The sequence below is a fragment of the Cupressus sempervirens genome, chromosome 5 (genome assembly GCF_028749045.1).
Source record: "Cupressus sempervirens isolate cs-2001-9-10 chromosome 5, ASM2874904v1, whole genome shotgun sequence".
In the NCBI taxonomy this organism is placed as follows: domain Eukaryota; kingdom Viridiplantae; phylum Streptophyta; class Pinopsida; order Cupressales; family Cupressaceae; genus Cupressus; species Cupressus sempervirens.
In genome coordinates, this window is record NC_143122.1 from 942124611 (window position 1) to 942149888 (window position 25278).

The 25278-nt window shown below is 38.1% G+C and overlaps 1 protein-coding gene across 3 annotated transcripts in view; it reads right to left on the reverse strand.

Moving 5' to 3' along the window:
• The window catches only part of LOC149559075 (protein ANTI-SILENCING 1-like), a 64056-nt gene that overhangs the window by 12149 nt on the left and 26629 nt on the right, over positions 1-25278 (reverse strand). For all 3 annotated transcript variants that reach the window (XR_016365109.1, XM_089833029.1, XM_089833030.1), the window contains exon 6: positions 3935-4027. Coding sequence is in view for 2 of the 3 variants with exons in the window: in XM_089833029.1 (XP_089689155.1) it covers positions 3935-4027 (93 nt within the window). In the remaining variant the exon portion in view is untranslated. The remainder of the gene's footprint in view (positions 1-3934; positions 4028-25278) is intronic.

Consider the following 25278-nt stretch of genomic DNA (forward strand, 5'->3'; position numbering starts at 1 on the left):
GGAATTCGGTAGCAGCAGCAGAAGCTACAAGGAGGATTAGGTATATTGAGGAACCCAAGGAGAATACTAATAGAGGTAATCAACAAAAGCAAAAACTGGATGCATGTACGCACAAAGAGGTTGAACAACAATCATTCACACCTTTATCATATTCAATATTTATGGACCAATCCCAAATATAAGAAAAAAAACAAACCTGGGAAGGGATAGGAAATCATCTTCGACACTTCCCTAATAAGAACCATTTTTTGGGAGGTGACATTAATGTCATTTTGGACCTCTCAGAAAAATCACCAGGGTTGAAGAAAAAAAACCCGTCACTCATAAGGAATCTGGCAAACTTCTAGGAATTAAAAGAAATCTTAGAAAACTAATGAAGAAGGTCCGTTATGGATTACATTTAATACAAAAATAATGATCCGCCATTGGGCTGGAAACAGAAACCCCTAGACACCTTAAATCTACCAAACAATAAGAATAACTCTATAATAGGACCCATTTGTTTGATGAAATTAAATAACACTGGAATTGTCAAAATCTAGTATTTGAAAATTTAAGATAATTTAAATCCAAAAATTAGTTTCTGGAATATGGCTGAAACTGTTTGGTTCACCTGGAATTCATAGTGAGAAGATACACTAAAAGGAGAACTTGATCAACCATAAAGTATCGAGACCTTCACGGTACCAATTAATGCCCTCATGTTTAAGGAGTAAGAATTTGAGAAAGGAGAACACAATATGGAGCGTTACCAGCATGCCCACTGTTGAGCTCAACAGAGATCTGATAACGACATACTCAGGACAACAAGCACGAGCCAGAAGTCATGATTTGAATTACTCCTCTTCAAACTCTAATATGCCTTGTACTTTTTTTGTTAGGAGAGCTGTCGTGACCCTCTAAACGAGATTTCCTTGAATGGTATTACATGTAGAAAAAGCAAAGCCAAATGGAGGATAAGTAACACAACAGACACTATTGTAACCCATCTCAATGTGATGTACCATGTTTTAAGTGATGGTGGTTATTGCAGTTGATGTTCTAAAGCAGGGCCAAAATTGTAATCCATGATAAAGTCCACAAGGTCTTTGTGCCAGTGGAGAAACAAGAGCTCAGAGGCAAAACCAGCAAATAAAATGATGCCCAAGCCTGTGACATTACCCTGGGAATTTGATGAGTAGCCAAAGCCCTAAAAACCCAAATGGTAGAATTTTCCTTATGAATTCAACACAACATGGACCTCACTTTCCAGTTCCACCTTTTATACATGGAAGATTAAAATGCTGGTTTGGGGGATAAATAAGAAATAACCAATTCCTGTTCCATTTTCATGTTTTGATAACAAACATAGAATATGTCAATTCCGGGATTTGGCAATAACAAATCCATCCAAATTTCACCAAACAAAACAGTCCTACGCGAGATGTTGTGAGATATGAAAATAACTATATGAAGAGAGAACAGACTAATGAGGAATGGAGTGAAATCAGGAGAATACAACACAAACGAAGGCTACAACCATCCAGACAAGAAACAGCAGTATCCTAAGACCAAGTTTCCAACTACTCTTTGTTGGGACAAAGATTGTCTGCCAAAGGCAAGGATATTCTTGTGCGCTACAATGCTGAACAAGATATTTAACCATGGATTAGTTTAAGAAAGTAAGATATGAAGGCCCAAATAGGTGCCTGTTGTGTGAAGAGGAGGAAACTTTAGATCAATTGCTTTTTAATTGCAAATACACCAACTAGTGCTCGAACTGGCTATTGGAATAGCTCAATTGGAAGACAACATTACCTAGAGAAGTCTTACCCCTTCTTGAAAGTTGGCCCATTCATCTTAGAATGAACCCCGATGGCATGCTCTGGAGCAATGGAACATCTAACATGTTCTGGTTGGTATGAAAAGAAAGAAATGGGAGATTATTCAATAGGAAAACAAATGGACTAGGAAAACCTTACTATTAAAATTGTAATATCAATAACTGGAGCATCTAACAGTAGACCTTGAAAACTACTGTAGAATGATCAGACTCTCACAATTAAAGAAGACAGAACAAGAAAGAGATGGAAAGGACTGATAATCCCCCGCGCCCCCCCGCCCCCCCCACCCCGCCCCCATATAGGCAATGGGGGTCTAGAAACACAATTTTGAAAGGGCATCAAAAGGAAACCCAGGGAAGGAATGCATAGGGTGTATTATACATCACTGCAATGGTAACACAAGTGGCCAGTTTGGGAAGACCACTAGAGAATGAAACAAACAATACTGTGAAAATCACAGTGCTGATAAAAGGCCTTCCTCTCAGAAAGGACTTCAATACAAAGAAGATAAAAATTGAGGGATTCGAGACTCATTATCAATGCACTGAGGACTTATAAAACACTTCAAATCAGTTATATGCAATCATATATACAGGGAAGGAAATAAAAAAAGCAAATTTGTTAGCAAACTTAAGTGTTGATGGGGTTTGGCAAGAAAAGATAGGTTGAGTTGAATCCTAATAGCAATATCACAAGAAAATAGACAGTGAAAACTATATGGGAGGAGGAATTATGCTCTTGTTAAGAAATATCTAAATTAGTCGATATGTTTGGTTACATAAGGTAAAGAGATCTTTTAAAAAAGGACAATTGATGGGAAAATTATAGGAAATAAAGGATAGAAAGAAAAACCTTAAGCGACTTTACTAAATTGAAATTCATAGCAACTAATGAATACATCTCGTAGGTAAGTGTTAATAATAGTTCAAATATTACTTGGGATTGAAGACCTCCTAGGACTTGGACTTGGAAGTTACGAAGTGGCAAGACATAAAGGAGTGACAGGGCAGAATTTGAATGTTGTAACGTGGACATCCCAGATTTCTACACAAGAGTCTACAGGCTAAAGCAAAAAATCCAAAAGTGGGAATAATTACTATAGAATATGTTTCCCACATATTAGTTAAAGAATGATAACCTTTCCCAAACGCAAAGACATGTGGGAAGGTCCTTTACCACCACTCCACATTAAATAAACATCAAAGAATGCATAGTTTGAAAACAAAGAAGTAGAATTAGATGAGTTACTCATCTTAGTCCTGGAAAACATTGATCTGAGTTACCCATCTTAGTCCTGAGAAACATTGACCTGAGTTACCTCTCAAAATAAAATTGAGTAGGGGTCTTTGTATTCTAGGGAAAACTAATTTTAAGATATAGCTCAATGAGAGCTATATCTTAGACTTAAATCTAGAGACTGTTGACAATGAACCCATTTCACGACACAACATTTTCTCTTTTGTTACCCATGCATCTTTTAAAACTGTAATTCATCTTCTATGCTTCTAAATTTTCCAATATATTTTATAAAAGAACATGGCTTCCAGTTTATGAACATAGTATTACAGCAACTTATTAATCAGAAAAAACCACATATTCCACTTTCTGAGATTATTCGCGGCAGAAAAATTCCAGAATTCAGAAAAAGTAAAGCTGGCACTTTACTACAAAAACTATCCATAACCCAGCATGTGAGGCGGTGCATATGACCAAGCAATTCCATGAACCCAGTAATGATGACCCAGTCACCAATCTGCAACAGCAGAACCCTCCTTGTTTTTAACAAGGATGAACCAGTGTTTCAAGAATTGCCTTTGACATACTGGTCTGACATTTTTAAAATGGTTTGGTGCAGCTGTGGATTGAGTGTAAAGGATCATTGGTATGATTCAATTTGAAATAGTCAGCTTAGAATTCATCTCTGTCAATTAATGAAATTGAACATTCATTGTAATGTTATGTAATCAACTGAATATTTTTATCAGTTTGCCTTTATCAGTCACAAGAAACTCCTGACTCTGTACAACAACCAGACAACCCACAATGGCTAACTAAAAATTTTGAATAACATAAATAACGCCAAGTACACTATATTGCGAGAAAATACTTACATCTATCTCTGCTGATGTGTATGATGGATCAAAGTTTTGTACTCGAATCACTGCCCTCTCCTCATAACCTTTCTTAAGACGCTCATCCCAGGCCTGGATATCCAAGACTCGTTATTCAGATATTGCTGACAAAGAAAATGATTGGCAATTTTCTTCCTCACTCACCATATACTGTTCCTAAGTACATTAATTGTAAATAATTTCTTGCTAACGTACCGATAATTGCATTGGAACATAAGATACAATTAAAATTATAGCAGTGCTTGATATGTTTTAAATGGCATGCGAAACAGTAGAAAGCTTTTGTGCATAACAAAATAAAAGTTGACCGTCGGTTTCAACTGATGGATACTGAATCTATTCTCATATTACTACTTTGTGTCACAAACCACACAATGATGATTCAAGATCTTGCACATAGGTTACATGGTCCTCTTAGACAGTGATTTACATTAGCAGTAAAAGGAAAGACCATTATATTAGCTAGTGTAGTTAAAACAGAGCCATAAAAGTATCATCCCATATCATGTAATCTCTCCGTGGAGCAGTTCTGAACTCATGATTCTAGAAAAGAATAAAAAATAGCTAAAAAAACCTATAAAACATAAAAAACTAATAAAAACACAAAAACTATCAAGATAACAACAAATGATCACACAGAGATATTATCAGATAATCACCCTCAATCCAGTGCAGCTATCAATGGAGGGCTAAAAATTCCTAATCAGCCTGAAAACTAGTAGTTTCCAAGTACAACTCATGTCAGAAACAGGTATGGATCGAATCAACTGATGATTCTTTTTGGCTCTTTAGCAAGAAAGTTGAAAACCCTAGACAATTATTCCACCAATCTGAAACAAAAACCCTGTAGCTGATAATATCATATATACAGAGCTATACTTTGTGTTGCATTAAGTTAAGAATGTGGATTTATCAATCACTGGGTGAAGGCAGGCAAATTTAGTGTCGAATTTTATGAAGTGTCGAATTTTATGACGTGTCGAACTTCGTCTGAACTTCATAGTTGTTGAACTTGAACTTGTGACTTAGGGTCCGTTTGGTTGCAAGAATTGCTGAATGCAGCAATCAACTATGCTGGAATAAGCTCACTTCTCAAATTCATGCATTCTTAAAATAATTTCTGGAATATTACTTAGACCTGTTTGGTTGACCTGGAAGAGGAATTGGAAGATGCATTTTATGTGTTTGGTTGCAAGAAATAGAATTGGAATAAGTTCCTGTTTTTGAATTTTAATAATAGCTCTGCAAAATCTTTTGCACATTATGAAGACTTGTTGTTGAAGGGAGTTTTTATGTTTACATCCTATGGTCTATCAAAAATTGGGGATAATTGTAAGGACTTACAGACAGTAGAATTAGAGTTTGATTCCCTATACATTAGCCTGGGACTAAAATCAATTGCCAGAAAATTGAAACCCTGAACTTAAAATTTTGGAATGGCAACGTGAGTGACTTGTCGTGGCTTTGTATTTATATAGAGGCGAATAACAAAAATAATGTTCACGATGCAATTATAAATATTTCTGCATCGAACAGAAATTTGAAAGGATGTACATTAATTTGTTTTTTGAATTCTCTTACACTTAACCAGTTCCATAGGGAAGGTACATCTTTTGCTAAACTGGGTCAATCTGGTATGTTGAAATTGAAGGAATTTCTATATTGTTTGGCCAGCCTACTTGGTAGATATCCACCCGTCGTAGACCCTCCTTCCAACCCCTACGTGCAAGAGACCACTCCATTGTTGTCACTCACCTTCAATCCTTCTTGTCACGGTAGAAATTGTCGCCTCTCAGGTCCTCCCATTGTTGTGCAGCTGCTCAACCTGTCATTTGCATTCAATGCTCCCTTCCTTCTGTTTAAACATTGTAGCTAGCACTGCAATGTGCACCACCAACAAACACTTCCTCTATTTCATCCTTGACAACTGGCTCTGCGAACAATGGGTCAACCAAAACACACACAAAGACAATCTTTCCCCCACCCCAAAAAAAATTAGCTCATTCGGGCAGACCCGACCACATATTAAATTTGGTTTATAAAAATTAGAATAGGAATAGGTTATTCCTATTCCACCTTTTAAGTGGGAAGTCCGCCATGCTCATTTTGGACTAAAATTAGAATTAATATATTCTAATTCTAATTTTTGCTTTTACAACCAAACACTGAATTTCCAAATTCTAGCAGTTGGATTTTCTTATTCGCATCCAATTCCTGCAACCAAACAGACCCTTAGCTTAGAGCCATATCGCAATGGTCTACTGCGAAATCAATTTATATACCAGAAGATTCAGGACACACAATATTGATTATCCTGTTAAGAACAGAGAGAAATAGTTAACTATGGAGGCACTGTCGTTCTGGATTCAGGATAATCTTTTGAAGGAGAGGTTGAAAAAATTCATTTTAAGGAAAATCTGTGAGACCAGATGTGTTTGTTTTGATAAATTACTGCGACTCGGAACTTTGTAGGCAATTCGAAGCAACAGTGGAGGAGAATGAACAACGATGGACAAATAGAGAGGACAACATTGAAAACAAAATTGCCACCTACAATATCTATTATGTACAGCCTGAAACTCTAGATCAAAATTTGAAATCTGGATATGATACTAATTAACTTGCAAATAGAGGCACTGATTTGATAATCTCAAGTATCGAACATTGCAAGGTTGACGTCAATGGTTAGAGTGGTTCTCGTTGTGGAAGTAGTTGAATCACATGTGATAAAGGAGATCCTAGTGGAAAATAGCCCAAGCACCAGCATTATTTGAAACTAACATCCAACAGCAATAATAATTCACAATTACTAAAAGGGCAAACTCCTGTAAATATTGATAGTTATGAGGACCTTCCACTGTTTGCAGAGTTTGTATCTCTACTGACCTATCGACACGACAGGCAACAAAGCAATAAAAGTGAAAAGATTTGAAAGACAAGGGACCACTGGAGACATGCTATATATGGATAACCATCCAGAATTATGCAGTCCTCAGGATCACCTTTGTGCATGTGTGTTGTAAATTAGAGAAGCTGCGGGTGTGGAAAATATACTATCATCAAAAACTATGCCCAGCCTGGATTCTCATCTCGAAAGCAATCATATATAGATGCATCAGGATAGCCATGGGTCAAAAGAAAATGCAATGAGAGCAAGGATCAGCCTTTACGGAACAGGAGAATTCTGAAACACTTGTGTCTTCCAAGTTTTATAGAGAAAAGAATCCAAGCATAACCACATATTATATTTTCTATTTAAAAATATGTTAATGAGATAGTGTTAGTAAATTTGGTATACAATTAGTGAGTTTATGAAAGGGTGTGTTGGTTGTATGGCAACCTTTAGTATTATTATAGATAGAAGTGTCAAGAATGAAAAACGACACAAGAAGCGAAGAAAGAAGAAATAAGAGGCAATACAATTAAAAAGAAATATTCAGATCTTGTAAAGAGGATTATAGATGAAGGTTTGAACTGCAAAATCAATTTTTTTTGAAGGCAAGGAGAATAAGACTACAGTTTGGATTAGTCCCTTATGGTCACCAAGGCGATTCGTGAATTATTCCTAACAATAGCTTTGTATTAGATCCTTCATAGCATTTTTGTTTAATAATCAGGGGTAGTGTGATAATCAATTTGTTTGGAAGTGTACTCTGCTAAAAGAGAGAACCCCAAAGATCAACAAACCAATACATTCCTCAAAAGAGGTGGCAACTCTATTCAATAAGATTTCAATTGGAAACTGTGTTGAGGGAGAAGACTCAAAAGGAAATAGTAGATAGCTTTATTACAAATGTATCGATGATGTCAAAGAAAACTTTTATTCTAGATGGCATCAGGTCGTTGGATCTCCGAAGATTTGATTGTAAAACTAACAAGTTGTCTTGAAGCTTTCACAACTTGTACCAAATTTCCATGGAGAATGGGATGAATCGATACTTCCAACATTTGGATGCATTTTATACTTTCATAGGAGATTATGAGATCTGTGTAGAAGATTAGGTGATCAAGCTATTTGTCAAGAGATTATAAGACAATGCGAGAGAAGCATATGAATCATTAACTACACAAAGTATCTCATCTTGGAAAGAATTTGAACAATGGTTCTTATATGAATTTCATCATGCAAGAGAGGAGGATAAAATGTATTATGAACAAGATGAAAACCAAAATTGCAGCATGGAAGAAGATCCTAACATGTCTCTACTTGATGCCTTTTTCAGTTTGGAGAGATTTGAAGGGGAGTCTTCAACACATTTGTTCATGAGGATGAAAAGCATTTATCATGAGATACCATCAAACCCCATGCCTCCGTACATGGAATTTCTTTTAAAAAAATTGAGTTTCGAATCTTGCCAAGTGACCCTAATTTGAAGTTTACTTTTCTGATATTAGAAGAAGATGAAGATGGCGAGAAAGAATATTCCAAAGTGATACAAAAGCATAATGATCTTTCAGATTTGAATGGAGAAGAAATTTTATAGTCTGAAGAAGAATCCACCCATGATGATACTCGTATGACAACAAATATTAGTGAATGTAAAAATGAGAAAGAAGGTTCTCTCAACATAGAAGAAATTCCTAATTTGTTGGACATGGAATGTCGGAAACATGTTGAGAAAAGTGACCCAAATGTTTTCTCAAGTCACTGAAATAAACAGTTTAATGAATCAGCACATATTCATGCAGTACTAGATCAAGGAGATGATGATTCCCAGCAATCAAATAGTGAAGATGAAACAGATCCGCGTACAGTATATGAACAGGAGGAAGTTTCAGGAGATAATGTTAATGAAAATATCAGTCTTGTTAATGCAGCAGACATGGAATCAGCCAGGCATGATGAGGAGAATGTGTTGAGAAATAGTTCTGGAAATTATCCAAGTCCCATTTGATCAAATTCTTGATAAAAGGGAAGTAATAGTTCCTGCATATGAGTTATATTCAAAACCTTTTTTCGAGGAGAAACAGTATCTGCAGTATGGAAATGGAACTAATTGTGCACAAGGGGACAATCAAGCAAAGAAGACATGTTCTAACACTTTTGTGACTAATCAAATGCATAAGAATCCTCTGTTCAGCAAAAACCAAAGTGCATATGGTGACCTCTCAAAGGCAAAACAAAAGTCATACGTCAAAGACTGCATTGTTGACCTCTATAAAGATGATGCATCTAATACAGCAAAGGGTCGAATGCCAGGGCTAAAAAATTATGGAATTTGTTTCTCCTCAAATACTTGTGTTGATAAGGAGAGGGCAAATTCTGATCCTAAACAAGTTATGAAGGGAAAGCATATCATGATCGAAAGAAATGAGTTGTTATGTGATCAAAATCAAGTGTTCCATTAAGGAAAGGATCAGTGCTCACTTTTGGGGGGCCTGGGGCCGCCACCCAATTTGACTTTGCATCAGGTTAAATATGGTCTACTTCTCCAGAGAAAGCTGGAATCTCATTATGTCCACAAGAGGCATATGTCCCCAATAAAAGCCACTGATGGAACCCTATTTTTTGCAAAAAATTAGGGTCTCCATTTGTATAATAATGAAAGGATTTCATTCAAGAAGAAGACATCAAAGAGGCCAATGAGGATGCAGGTTTGGAGTGGAGCTAATTCATAGCAGGCAACAAGATAAATTGTCAACTGGGGATGCTGGAGGTCATATCTCTTGTTGCCTGTCTATTGGTCAGATCACCATCAATTCCAAACGCTGGAAAACATCTCTCTTATTGAATTTCACCACAATTAGAATGTGAAACTGGTGATCATCAACATCATAGGGGAATTGTTCTCTTGGGCGCTAGGAATATGTATGAAACAAGGATTGGCAAGTTTCTACCACCAGGACAGATTCAGACTTTAGATCCAAAGATAATAAGTCACTAAAGTGATTTGACTGCTTAGATGGATAGTCATGCAGAGCAACTTTGTGGCAACAACATTCTCATGTAATGCACAGAAGGAGTTCAATGTGAACTGGCATCTGCATATATCAGAGCGAAAGGTTCAGGCTATGAAAATGTTTACCAGTTATCTGATGTTATTCAGTGATACTTAGAGCCACATCCCAATGGTCTACTGCAAGATCAATTTATATACCAGAAGATTCAAGACACCCAATATTGGTGTTCCTGTTAAGAATGGAGAGAAATAGTTAACTATGCAAGCACTGCTGTTCTGGATTGGGGATAATCTTTTGAAACAGAAGTTGAAAATATTCATCGAAGGAAAATCTGTGAGGCCTGATGTGAAAGTTTCGATAAATGACTGCGACTGGGAATGACTGCGACTGGGAACTTTGTGGGCAGCTAGCTGGAAGCAACAGTTGAGGAAAATGAACAATGTTGGACAAGCATGGAGGGCAGCATTGAAAAAAAAAATTGGCACCTGTGATATCTATTTGTACAGCCTGAAACTCTATCTCAAAATTTAAAATCTGCATACAATACTAATAAACTTGCAAATAGAGGCATTGACTCAATAATCTCAAGCTACACTACATGGTTGGCATCAATGGTTAGAGTGGTTCTACCTGTGGAAGGAGTTGAATCCCTTGTGATAAAGGAGATCCTGGTGGAAAAATGCCCAAACACAAGCGTTATTTAAAACTATCATCCAACTGCAAAAAACAATTCAAATATGCTAAAAGGGCAAAGTCCTGTAAATATTGATGGTTAGAGGATCTTTCACTGTTTGCAGAGTTTGTATCTATACTAACCTATGTATGGATAAGTGGCCCAACAGGCATCAAAGCAATAAAGGCAAGAGGATTTGAAAGACACGGGACCACTGGAGAGATGCTATATAAGGATAAACGTCCAGAACTATGCAGTCCTCGGAATCAACTTTGTGCACGTGTGTCGTAAATTAGAGAAGCAGCCGGCGTGGAAAATATACTATCATCAAAAACTATGCCCAGCCTGGCTTCCAATCTCGACAGCAATCATATATTGATGCATTACAATAGCAAGTGCGATGGGAGCAAGGAGTAGCCTTTACAGAACTGGAGAATTTCAAAATACTTGTGTCTTCAATGTTATAGAGAAAAGAATCCAAGCATAACTGCATATTATATTTTCTTTTCGAAAATAATATGTTAATGAGATAGTGTTAGTAAGTTTGGTATAAATTAGTGAGTTTATGAAAGGATGTGTTAGTTGCATGGCTACCTTTCATATTATTATAAATAGAAGTGTATAAAAAGAAATATTCAGATCTTGTAAAGAGGATTATAGATAAAGGTTTGACCTGCAAAATTATTCTAATGTATTATTGTTTCATGATAAATTAAAATTTGCAGTCTTGTTTATTTAAAGGGCAAAGAAAACAAAACTACAGTTTGGATTAGTCCCTTATGGTCACCAAGGTGATTGGCGAATTATTCCTAACAATATCTTTGTACAAGATCCTTCATAGCATCTTTGTTTGATAATCAGGGATATTGTGAAAATATATGTGTTTCCTCATCCTTGTCTAATAGGACTTCCCTTTGAACAAGTTAAAATCCTTCTAGACTAACATTTAATTGCATAAGTGATTGGTTTTCTGCATTCAAAATAGAGGAACGATTGGTCGTACGTAAGAGTCTAATTGCATGAACAATTGGTCTTCTGCATTCAAAATAGAGGAACAATTGGTCATACGTAAGAGTTCTTACTATCAACTCTATTGCCCAAATAAACAAGACACTAGTCATTTAGAATCATTGAAAATTAGTCATTGAGTTCATAGCTGAAGTTTGTGATCCCTCTATATTTCCTTCTTGTAAGTGTCAACTTAAATCCTGATAAAAATCTTATACAAACATTTAAACATTCAAGCATTCATATTTATTTTGATCAAGTTTAAAGATTTTGCCAACCTAAGAATTCATGAAGTTTAAGTTCGCTATAAAAAAAGCCTTTGAACCAAGTCCAAAGGGTGTAAGGAAGGTTCACCCACCTAAGTTTAGCGAAGCCCAGAGTGCAGGAGAATTGAATCAGGAGATAATTCCCATTCATTGTCCAAAACTAATTGAGTAATCCTATTGGAGAATTGGCAAAGCTCTTGGATTTCCAATCTGTGGTTTTGGGAAACAACAAACCAAAGAGTCCACTAAACTTCTCAAAAGGCTTGCTCATCTCAAAAATTAGAGCATTCACCCGCCTCTCCCCTACTCTCTTCCAAGTAGCCCCATCCTCCAACCTAATCAAGGTCTCCTTATTCATCCACGAGACTCATAAAATATTGCAAATACATGAGCACATCCTCTGCATGCAAAGGCCAATAACTACTCCAGATCTTGGACAATTCTCTCCTAAGCCTGTGATAGAGTGGAGGCCACTATCTGATTTCATAGGCTTGGCTCAAATTAGTACATTTGCTCCTTATCAGATAGAGTGGAGGCCGCTATCTGATTTCATAGGCTTGGCTCAAATTAGTACATTTGCTCCTTATCATGTCCATGAGACATCGCCACTCTTTCCTTTCCTGCTAAGAATCCCAAAAAGAAATCAATTGCTTGATGGTGATATTCGTGCCAAGACACTAGAACTCGCTCTAGCAACTATATCTGTCAAATGTATTAGTCATCATTCTCAAAGCCTCCTCATAATCGCAAATATAAAAGATAGGCATCCATATGGCCTGATGTACCTTGGCCCTTCATATTTGTCCTTTTATAAAATCATGTCTTTTCTTGACACCATGTTCTACTTTCTAAACCATTCCAGCCTTCAAATTACATAGTCTGCAGTGTAATGGCATCCCTTTCGACAACCATTTGAACCTTGGGTCTTAGCTTCTTCTTTGTGTGTGTACTTGTGTCCACTTTGTGACTTTCACACTTGAAGGTAAAAGCCTTTCGTCTTTGCTCAAACCAAAACTACTCAACTGTGACGCCCAAAACTTACTTCCCAACAACCCTCGAGGTTGGACTCGGTTCTTCCATCACCTTTTGTGGTATATCTTTAGTTTTCACCTGTTCACTACCTTGAGCACTTTCTCCCTATTTAGGATCCACAACTTGATCGCCCTATTCTCTGCAACCTCTAGAATTTTAAAAGGGCCTAGTTTGTTCTCATTCCACCCATTATATTTAAGTACTAGTTGACTAGGTTGGAATCTCACCCTCCATAGGTGCTTATCATGACAAGCCTTTTGTCGTTGTTAAGCTACATTTGTCACCCATTACATCATAATACAGTCATTTGCTTAAACTCTCCCTATTGCCCAAACTTGTTTTCAATTGTTATTTTAAGACTTGGAACCATAACCTCCATCAACACGACGAGTTTCTCGCCATACAAAGCACATGGTTTGGTCCCATTTTATATAGCAGCCCATTAATCAGCTGGAGAGTTCTCCTCCATAGCACTAATTTTCACTTCTAGAGTGGCATATCCTCGAAAATTGCAATTTCAAGAGGTGTTCACTAACACTTGTGTTGCACACCAACAATACTGCAATAAGAAACAAATTGGCATCAACGAAATCCTTATTTACCCCCTCAGGTGTTCCGCTTAACATGATGCAAAAAAGTTGATCGACAATTATATGGCTCTTCCCTACCATACTATGATGGTGAATGTGATCTTGCGCAACAATAACAACCATCTACTGACTATACCTTGGATTTAGGTTTGTTGACCATATAACATCAACACCTCGTAGTCCACGTAAAACATGAACGGGATCGCCAGCACATAGTGCCTGAACTTTTGAACTCTATAGGCCATTCTAAGAGCTTCCCGCTCCATCGTGCTATAGTAATTCTTTATCCTTGCAATGTACTAGTGAAATAGATAGAATACTCTAAGCCATGGTCACCCACCTGAGACAACGTTGCGCCAATGGAAAAATTAGTGTCATACAAAGCACATGGTTTGGTCCCAATTTATATAGCAGCCCATTAATCAGCTGGAGAGTTCTCCTCCATGGCACTAATTTTCTCTTCTAGAGTGGCATATCCTCGAAAACTACAATTTCAATAGGTATTCACTAACGCTTGTGTCGCACACCAACAATACTGCAATAAGAAACAAATTGGCATCAACAAAATCCTTATTCACCCCCTCAAGTGTTCCGCTTAACATGATGCAAAAAAGTTGATCGACAATTATATGGCTCTTCCCTGCCATACTATGATGGTGAATGTGATCTTGCGCAACAATAACAACCATCTACTGACTATACCTTGGATTTAGGTTTGTTGGCCATATACATCAACACCTCGTAGTCAACATAAAACATGAACGGGATCGCCAACACATAGTGCCTAAACTTTTGAACTCTATAGGCCATTCTAAGAGCTTCCTGCTCCATCGTGCTATAGTTATTCTTTACCCTTGCAATGTACTAGTGAAATAGATAGAATACTCTAAGCCATGGTCACCCACTTGAGACAAGGTTGCGCCAATGGAAAAATTAGAGGTGTCTACATGGATGTGAAATTCTTTGTCCTAATTCTAATATTCCAAATCAGTTCTCTGACTAGTGTTGTTTTCAATTCTTTGAAAGTTGCACCCTTGTTTACTCCCTAAATCAGTTCTCTGACTAGTGTTGTTTTCAACTCTTTGAAAGTTGCACCCTTGTTTACTCCCTAAATCAGTTCTCTGACTAGTGTTGTTTTCAACTCTTTGAAAGTTACACCCTTGTTTAGTCCCTAAAACATATTATAGCTTTCCCTTCCGTGTCAAATTGTCTAGACAATAGGTGACTTTGTAGTGCCTCTCTTTGTAAGTCGTCCTGATGGATGCAACCTTGCCGATCTTTTGTTGTGCTGGGATCATGATTGTGACCCTGAGTGGTCTACACCGTCGAGGTGTTTGGATTTATGTTTCTGTATCAGTTGCTTTGATTATGCCAAATTGTCTAGACAATAGGTGACTTTGTAGTGCCTCTCTTTGTAAGTCGTCTTGATGGATGCAACCTTGCCGATCTTTTGTTGTGATGGGATCATGATTGTGACCCTGAGTGGTCTACACCGTCGAGGTGTTTGGATTTATGTTTCTGTATCAGTTGCTCTGATTATGCTTTTGACTGATCTATGAGATTATGATGTGATTTATGGTTCACTGAAGTTTGTGCCAGTGGTTACCAGGATCAATGTGGTATCATGAGGTTGTTCCGTGATTACCCTGAGATGTGTGCAGAGATTGCACTGTGTACTATTACCATGCTCCACTGGACTAGGTTCTTGTAGTAGTGGGTAGTCATGTTTATGACTATGTTCGCTTATGTGTTTTAAGTGTCTTTTTAATGTTGTTTAAGCAATCATTATTAAATGCTTAAGTAATTAGAGATGGATTGTCCATGTTGGATTCTTTGGTTATGTGCTACGGACATTTATCTTGTTATATTTTGATCTGAGAGATATCTGTTCTTATGTGATGCTTTATATTTGAGAGGACCTGAGGGTCAGATGTTACACTTTGATTCCAATATCATAGATATTAGACTACTATGTTGTTCAGTTAATCATATTGCATGATGATGCCATTTTGAGATGACAGTGTGTTTTATGATGATATCTGGTTATCTAGTATTTGGACATACCTTTGATTACGTTAGGTGATGGATTTAATGCTATGGTTATTTACTTCATTCCTACGTTGTTATGCTTATTGCGAACGTGAGTGATGTAAATAGATTATTTTAATATAATTAAATAAATGGTTAAATTAGGTGATTTAATGCATTTATTGCTTCGGCTATGTTATTATATGCAATTGCACTTGATCGTGTTGTTTAGTGTGCAGGATTTATATCCCTGGCAATGGCACATGGAGTTAGTGATTCAACCATTCATATTTTACCAATGTCGTCCTTATATGGTCGACGTATCCTTTATTAAATGTTTAATTTAAACCTTTCGATGATTATTAAATCCGAACTCATTTGCATTATGTGATTAGACCAGTAAGCGTGTCTGTGCATTTAGAGGTTCGCATTGTCGCGAAAGTTGTTGACGAGATTTATGTGTTTTTGGGTTTTCGAGCTTTTTAATTGATTTATTTTAATTTCTAGCAGCTTTGCCATAGATGAATTCCTATTTATAGGAATAGCATGTTTCCGTTTGGGTCGATTCGAGGTTTAACTAGGTTGGCTGGTTATTTGCCCTAATCAATTATTCACTCGAAAAGTGAATAAATATCCAAAGAGGAATTTAATTCCTCACTTCTCACTTTTGAATTAAAAAGTTGGAGAGTAAAACCCAAAATCCTCTTCATGAGGATTTATTGTTTTGTTCGTTGTGGGAGCTACGGACGTGGGATCGTCGCGAGGTTGGGCTCGTTGGATCCAGCTCGAGGAAACTTTGGATTGCCGCGATTTTCAGCTACTTCTGCGAGATATTTATTTTATGGTTCAAATTCTCGTTTTGCCCTTTTGGCTGTGAGGTAGGGCTTTCCTATTTTATTGTTTCTGCACCGTTTCTACTTCTGTTTTTGGTAGCCGCTTGTTTGGAGGCTAAGAATTAGTGTTCCCCTCCATTTCTGTATGTTAGTTCTACCCAGTTGGGCGGGTACGAACATTTCCCTATTTTTCGAGATGAGGGTTTGGGTTTTTGGGCCGTTATGCTGGCCGTTTTTGCATACAATGCCTGATTCCTTTTATTTTTGGATTTTTTGGGTTTTTGAACCCAAAGGCCAAATGGGTTTTAATTTTGGATTTTTTCTAAATTTGAGATTTTTACCTCGTTTTGCGTGCCACCTTATTTTCTCGAATTTTTTTGGCACAATGTGGGTCGTGGACCTAGATGATCCATTTGGATATCAGTCAAACCACTATTGCACTTTTTGTTGCATTGGGATGCATGTCGCATCTGCACTCCCGACTTTGTGTTCGGTTGAGTGTTTTTCATTCCTGGTGTTATTGTTTCTTTTAGACCTTTGCTTTTGTTTCATGAGCGCTAAGATTCGTGTAGAATCCATACTCTCGAATTGAGGCCGGTTGAGTAAGTTCATGATGTTTGGTCTTGTTTCATCATTGAGATTCATGTAGAATCCATACTCTCGGATTGAAGCCGGTTGAGTGATTTCATGATGTATGGTTTTATTGGCTTTGGGATTCACGTATAATCCATCCTTCCTGTGTTGCTTTCAATTGCGTGTTTTCTTTGCATTGTGTTCTCATCTTGTCCTTGTGTTGTGATCTTCATGATGGTGGTGCGCCACACACGAGTACGTGCGTGTACATTTGTCGGGTGACTTGCGAGAGCCGATCATCCGTGGTACTTCCGGAAGTTATGATCATTGGGATTGGGATGGGAGTATGCATGCCCATAGGCACTTGTCGTAGGATGAGCATGGGTAGGGTAAGGTAGCATATGGAGGGGGCTTCTATCTCGCAACCTGGTGACCTCTATCTCGCAACCTAATGACCTCAGTCCCATAGGGTTGGCAGAGGAAGTTTTAAATAAGTGATAATTAAAGAAAATGTGTCTGGTAAAAAAACTTAAGATAGTAAAATGTGTGTGCGAGGCCCTACCTTGAGGAGTTGAAACGCACGATCCGAGCTTGGGCTTTTCGATGCCAAGCGACTCTCATGATGTCAGCCCCTACTTAGTAGCCTTTTGAGTGTCTGACTAGGACCTGTACTCCTTGCATTGTCTTAGGTTCTTGGTTACAGCCATCATACTCTCTGGCATGAGTGTTAGCCATGGATGTTTTTGTGTGTTTGTAGTTGGATCTTTATCTCCATCAGCACGGTGGGTGTGGACCTACGGGTGCCACATGGTTGGGAGGCGTAGCTACCTTCACTACTGCTAGGGACCGGTGTACAGAGACAATTTTTTGTCCTAGTGCTACCATTGCTTAATGTTTTCACTTGGTACTTCGGGTTCCGGAGTATGCTTTCTTGTGATTTATGCTTTCATTGGAATGTTTGAACATCATGTTTAGATGATGTTAGTTTATTTGACGCATTCCCATATTATGATGTTTAGCATATGATTAGATGATGTGAATTGCTATAGTAGCATATCTATTGCTTATTGATGTTTAGCATGTGATAGGTGATGTTATCTACTGTAGTATTATCTTATGCTTTTCTACTAGCATGTTAGATTTCCTTATGCTTACATTGTTGCATGTTTTAGTAGTGACGTCCCTATTCCGACAATACTAACAATTTGGTCGGTGGCTTGGGAAGTTACTCGCGGGGGATGGCTAGGACCCACGATGGTATTATGATGCTATTGACGATTGGGAGGAACCGCATATTTAGTTTGTTTGCTCAATTCATTGCGATGTTGCTTATGTTCACTGTGATGTTGCTTTCACTATGTTCTTTTCTACTGTAGTTTTAGATGGATAGATGTATCTCCGTCTTGATCTTGGCATCTTGTTGATTATGCTCTCAAGTGTTCATTCCTCGATTTACGTGGATCTGGTACTCCCCGGTGTGGAGGTTTTTATCTATGTTTTAGCTTGTTGTTTGTCCTTAAGAGTTTTCTTGCTTTTTCCTTGGGCGACCATGTGTCAGCATGGTGCGATACAATATAGTGTCGCACGCCCATTTGAGAGATGTACGATACTTTAAAGTATCGCACACCCTCAGAAGAAATGTCGTACGATACACTTCCGGTATCACACACCCTTTGGAGAAGTATCGCCCAACCCCTGATTGTGTCGCCCTCCTTCTAGAGAAATGTTGCACGACACTGGTAAAGTATCGCACAGTGCTGATATAGTGTTGCACGGTTTTTATGAAACCTACACGGGTGGGCAGCAGGCACTTTTCGGTCCGTTCCAAACTTTTTATGGATGGTTCGGGCTACCCTCTTAGGTGTTCTTCAATCCCTTGGTGGCGCAATTTGATTTTCAGTTGTCTTTTTCGTAGTTCGTTCTTCGGGGTCTAAAATATATTGTTTAAGTATAAGTTGACGTTATACTTAAGATATATTTTAATATATGCGACGAATCTTTTGAGAGACGTTTCAAACCTCTCAGAGACAAGTTAAGGATTATAGGAAATTTCAGGGCTTCGAAAATCCAAACTAAGCCAATTTTCAGGGCTTCAGGATTTCAGGCTTAGCCAAATTTCAGGGTTCTACATTCTACCCCAACTTGGTGTTTTGTTGATGAGTGGTCGTTCCTTGAGCCCTCATCATGTGCGTTGTCGTTCTTGGTTTTGTTTGTGTGTGTCAGTTTGGTAGTGGCGTTCGGAGATTCGTTGGTTGTCGGGATTATGGTGAAGTCTTCTGATTTGATCATTGTGATCCCTGTCTGATGTTGTCATGTGCATTCATACTTGTAAAAAAAAAATATCTTGGCTTGTATTGAATCCTTGTTCCAAGGATCTCCGGGCGGGGCATTACAGACTTGAGCAAAATTCTTTGTAAAATATCAATAATAGTCAATGTGGCCAAGATATGATTTCACTCATGTGGCATCTGTGGGAGACTCCATCTCTACGATCATCATTACCTTGTTGGTGTTTGTTTTTAATCTCGCTTTGCAAACGACAAGGTCCAACAACTTCCCTTGTGGTACCATGAACCTACACTTCTTCCAACTGAGTAACAACCTTGCTCTCTAACTACCTCTCCATGCATTCCTAATGGGTTGCAAGATGTATGTGTGTTCTGCACATCTATCGTCAAGGGAGGCTTCGAAATTTCCGACAAGCATCTTGTCCCAGATGTGCAAGATTAATCCATTCATAAGTTATTGTGCTCCATAGACCAAAGGGCATCTATGTACATGCATATACATTGTCTTCCACCATGAAGGTTGTCTTCAGCTTGTCTTACTCTACAATAAATATCTAGTTATATCTTGAAAAACCGTTCATAAATGACTACATTTCGAAAGGGATCTTTGAAAGTGACAACATTGAACACTTGAGGTCTACACATTGGAACCTAATTATCCACCTTCAATCATATCACTATGGGATACACCCATGCACTTGTCTGATGCTTGAAGATGATTCTTGCTTGCAGCATACACTCAATCTCCTTTTTTACTCTAGACATGTAATTCTTATTCATTCTGTAGGACCTCTTTTGTGCGAGTACATCTCTTGGTAGTAGTGTAATGTAATGTACACACAACTCTGGAGGTACGCCCTTTTTGTCATTATAGGTCCATGCAAATATTCCATGAAATCTTGAATGTTGCCACCTTCAACACGAGCGACCAATCGTCTCATACCAGTATATTGTGCGGGTTTGCCTCAACTCCTAGATTTGTGATTCGCAAGATGGGCAATTCATACTTTATTGGTTTCTCTATGTCAAACTTGGGTCAGGATCTCATTTAGACACACCCCCTCTTCCCTGTATTCCCTATACTCCGATAGATACACATCTCTCTCAAACCCTTGTTCGGCCTCCTTTACATCTAACATATAGTTGTGGAATAGCTCATAGTCTTCCATCTGCCAATACAGGAGTCCATTCATTGAATCGGTTTCATCCTTTGAACACCCCTCAAGTTCTAGGACACCTTTGTCATTATACTCCATTCACTTCCTTCGTCCACTCCCCATTCTCTCCATCTAACTCAAACTCAACAAAAGATGCAAGCTCTTTGTTCCACATCTTAGTATGAAGATCAGTCCACTCTCTATTGGGGGAGAGTTCCTCTTCCAATTATGCTTTACCCAAATTGTGACAAGTCACCCCCTATCGAGAATGGCATTGTATCCTTTCTTCTTGAGAGCGATTGCAACAAATTGACGTGTTGTAATCCATGAGTACTCCGACGGGTTTGATTCCATGTTGGTCAACACCTAGTAAATAAAAAGTTGGTAGCCAGAGGATTGGTTTCCTAATTTCTTCCATGTCTCTTCAAAATGTACATTTACCCCTGATCCACCATCCATGATGCTATGTGAGAATAGTTATGAGGATGCTCATCTCTATAACTGCAACATGGCAACCACTGTTTACTGCAAACAACATTGGATAAATTGCAGACCTAACAAGGAACATTTGTACATTGTGTGGTGTTGGTTGGTACAGAGAAGGTGCCTAACAATGTTGTTTGTAATTAGGGCATAGTGTGAAGGAGGTCTTGGACTTTGATTGCTACCTCCATGTGTTTCATTTGCCTTATTATATTTTGTTGAGCTTCCATACAACCCAAAGTACAAGTCATCTCATGTATTTCCTTTCGTGCCCTTATTTCTTTTTCAATCTCCCACTTGGCTTCTTGTACCCTCTGCTTCTCAGTACAAGGTTAAGGGTGTGTGGCCTGCTTTGCTTGTGCCCAAGTGACTGCCAAGGTTGACGTCACGTTTCAAACATTTGGTATCTTCATGGTCCCTAGGGCCACACTAATGGCAAAACTTTTGTAGGGTGTCATCCTTTTGGTGATCTTAGGCAAAGTGATCCCATTGGTGAAAAGCCCCACACTACAGCATCAATCATCCCTTTGAATCATATTGAATCCGGCTTTTTGTAATTATTACCTTTATGTCAATGCATGCATCCAAAACCCACCAAATGATGTATTGTTGATCGTTGGTTGAGAGGTACTTGATGCTCTTGATGTGGATAATTGTCCTTGCATGAAAAGTACTTGTTCGCTCCTCATTTATATACAGTGTGAGCATTCCTTGGTGGAATGAACCATAACTTGGCAAATGTCACAAAATGCTTTGAACAACACCCCTTTGTGCAGCACCACAACTCTCCATCAATCCTACTTTTAACTCACCATTGCCTTAAACACAATCATTTGCTCCAATTATTTTGGGACGGCTTCTACCTTCTTACTCGACTCTTTGTCGTTGCTCTCCTTAGACAAGTCGTCACAACCTAAAGATGACTTGTCCTTTTCCTTCTTGGAGGTTTTATGTTCATTCTCCAAGTCCATGGCCTTGTTGTAGATGTCAACGTACGACATGGGGGGGTACTATTTTCATCTTTTTCTCAGGGAAGGCTTAAATCCTTCACGACCATATCTTCTTCAAACTATCGATTGGTTGGTTGTCTTATCTTTCCCAGAAGTTATTTAAGCCTCTAGTTGTACGCTTTCATTGTCTCCTCCTTTCCTTGCTTTGTGTTATAAACTGTTGCTACTATTTCATTGTGCATATTGGAGTACCAATCAATAATGACTTTGCACAAAGAGTTGGGAATGGTTAGACCCATTCATCCTTATCAATTACTTTGTTTGCCAACCAAATTGTTCAACAAGTACGATAGTGGCCTTACAGGATCCTCCTCATTGCTAATGAACTCTGGCCACTTCTACTTCTATGATGACCTGCTTATATTTATGTTACTTTCGATTCATTGAGTTCCCATGTTACTACCAAGCCTCAATGTTGCATACAACAGTATCCTTTTTGTTCCTCTTTGTTCCTTTGAGCTTCCCTTCTCTTCTTGCACGATGTAAAGGTTAAGTTCCCTAACCGCTTATTGGTCTCTTCTATCCAATCATCATTGTTTCCTTCGTAGCAATATACCTCCCTACGGTACCATTCTCTCTTGGCTTTGCCACCTACTGTGACAAAAACTTTGTTCCCTCTAGTTGAACCTTCTTCTAGTACTCCTCCAACAAGTCTCCTTAGCTTTCTCCTATATTCTGCCTATAGTGGAGTAAGTCTCCTTAGCTTTCTCCTATATTCTGCCTATAGTGGAGTAAGTCTCCTTAACTTTCTCCTATATTCTGCTTGTAGTGGAGTATGAAGGCCCTCATGATTGTCTCACAAATGTCTCTATGTTCTCTTGTATTTCTTTGTTCAAGAGGTTTGGCATTAATTGTTGTGTTGCCTTCATCTAATTTCACCTCATTCCTCTTCTTCCCTACAGTTGTTTCAATGGCACTTGTTCCCTTCATAAGCTTGCAAGATTTGTTGTTGTTTCTTTTCATGATTGAATTCCTCACGACAATTTCGAAGAGCGAGAAAAGCTTGTGCCAATTGTTGAGGGAGATGACACATTAATCAGTGCAATACAAGACTCACTTCAAGAGCGCTCCACACTACACTTTCTGGCACCTATTCCCTACGGCTTCGCTCCTTATGTAAGTTTTGATCAACGCCTGCAACAATGCTACAAAGTTTGACATCAATGCTTGTTTGTCTTCAAAAAGTTATTGGAATCTGTATTCTTGCTCATATTTACTACTCCCGCTATCCATTGGACGGTCCATTTTTTTCCCTCCGCCATCAACACTTTGTCACTTCCTAAGTTTATATTGGCAATGTTGTCAAATGTTTGCCCATGGGGGATGTATTAACAAGATAAAACATAAAAGAATTTGGTATACTAGAGAACACCCAATGCTATTGTATTATTTCATCTACTATTTAGAAGATATGACATAATGTTAACAACTACTCTGATCGTATACAGACAGAAGGGGATGCAAGGCAAACTGGTGCAACCCATTACTACCTACCATTCAATTACATTGGCAGCATTAACCCTAATCCACCAAGTGAGTTTACCACTTGCATCCAAATGACCACATTTATGGACTGTCAAAAGCATTTTTTTCATAATATACTTGGTAACTCCCTACGTCATTTCCAACAACCCATTAATAATCTAATTCGCCAAATTGGAAGGGAAGATTGGGTAAGAGCACCCCAAATAAGTAGAGAACATCTTGATTCATAGTTTGAAAGAACGGTACCAAGGTTAAATGCACAAGATGTTTCCTTGGAGTTCTCAGTGTGTCTTATCCACACATCACCCATTTGAAATGGGTCCCCTGGCTTTTGGTTTGTTGGCCTCCCTTTTGATTTAGTTGTTTTGGTAGCTCTAGCTCCACCCTCTTGAAGTTTCCCATGATCCAATTCAGGAACCATGACTTCTGCTAAATCTTGATTAAAGAGTTGATTTTTCACCATTGTGGGTTCTAGTTCTATTACCTGATCATGGATTGTGAACTAGGATAGATATTGAATTTAAAAACCTCTTCAAAAAAGCAATTTGAGATGAAAGGAAAGGCATCAATTCCAATGAAACGATGAGAGATCACTAAGGCTGAGGTTGTTCAAACTCTGAGTTTTGAAATTCTAGGGCCCCTAAATCAAGCAGGGCGGGTAAAATTTTTGAAACTAAGTGATCTTGTGCAAGGCTTGGATGGCATGAGGTATTCAAATCCAAAGAAAGGTTTCACATACCTACTTTCAAAAGCAACAAATACTAGAGTACTTGTGAGAAAATTTTGCAAAATAGACGAATTTTATTTTACAACATTTTGTGCACAGCAAATGATTGAACAAAACTTCATCTAGAATCATTGAATGCACCATTGATTTCAAAGCAAAGATTTGCTCCAGAGAATCCAAAAAAAAAAAACATCTTGTATGCAACATGATTAGGATAGTAGACAGAGGCTAAAACACTTAAGGGTGCAATCAGCATTATAAACGATGGGCTCTCTAGTTCTATGTTAAGACAAATTAAAATACCTAGAAAATTCAACGTAGGTGCTAAAATATGACTAAAGTCCAAGATGATGGAACGAAAGCCCGAGCCTAGAAGATCATTTTGAAGAAATTAGACACTAAAATATTGAAGTTCAAAATATTTGCAAATTGTTAAATGCCTAAAGCACATGTAATTTGAGAGTTTTCTGTCAACGCAAATCCTTAGTGGAGGAAGAGTCTCGCTCAAGCATAAACATCCACAATAGGAGCCCAAATGCGTTGAGAGAGCTAAATTGGAGTATTGAAGGACTGAATGCAAACAAAAAAATCCATCATTATGCCAAAAACGTGCCCAACACAAAATGCAATGAATGAAGGAATGGGATAAAAGACATGATCCTCGATGCGCTTCAATACAATCATGAATGATGTCAAAAGAAGTATCTACCATGGAAACTTGCAGTTGAGCACAATTTGTCTTGCTCACAAAATGTGAATGAAAGAAAAGTTCATCAAGTGCCTTCAAAAATGCTCCTAACACAAAATAGCATGGTCATGGAATCATTCGAAGTGAATTATTTGCCAACAAGGCTAATAGGTGCCTAGGGTGCAGAAAAGCAAAGGTAAAGGATTTTTTATAAAGTACAAATCCCCCATACAGTTGAATATATGTTCAGGGCACTAAACATAGTTGCGTGGAGACATTCTAAAGATCAAAATTTCCCCACTATGATAAATATTTGCTCATAACACTAAATGAGACATTCTAAAAATCATAATTGCCCCTACTAGGGCATATATTTTTTGCTCATAGCGGTAATGAAAAATGAAACATGCCAAGGAATGTATTTCCCCAGTACACTATAGCACTAAATTGTTATAGTAAAGGAGATAAATTTTAGTGTTTCAATGTATTCCCGCCATAGATGTACTACTAGCAAAGTACTCGCCAAGTCGCAAATACTCTCCTAGTTTTCTAGCCTAGCAAGTTTTAGTAGCACCAAAAAC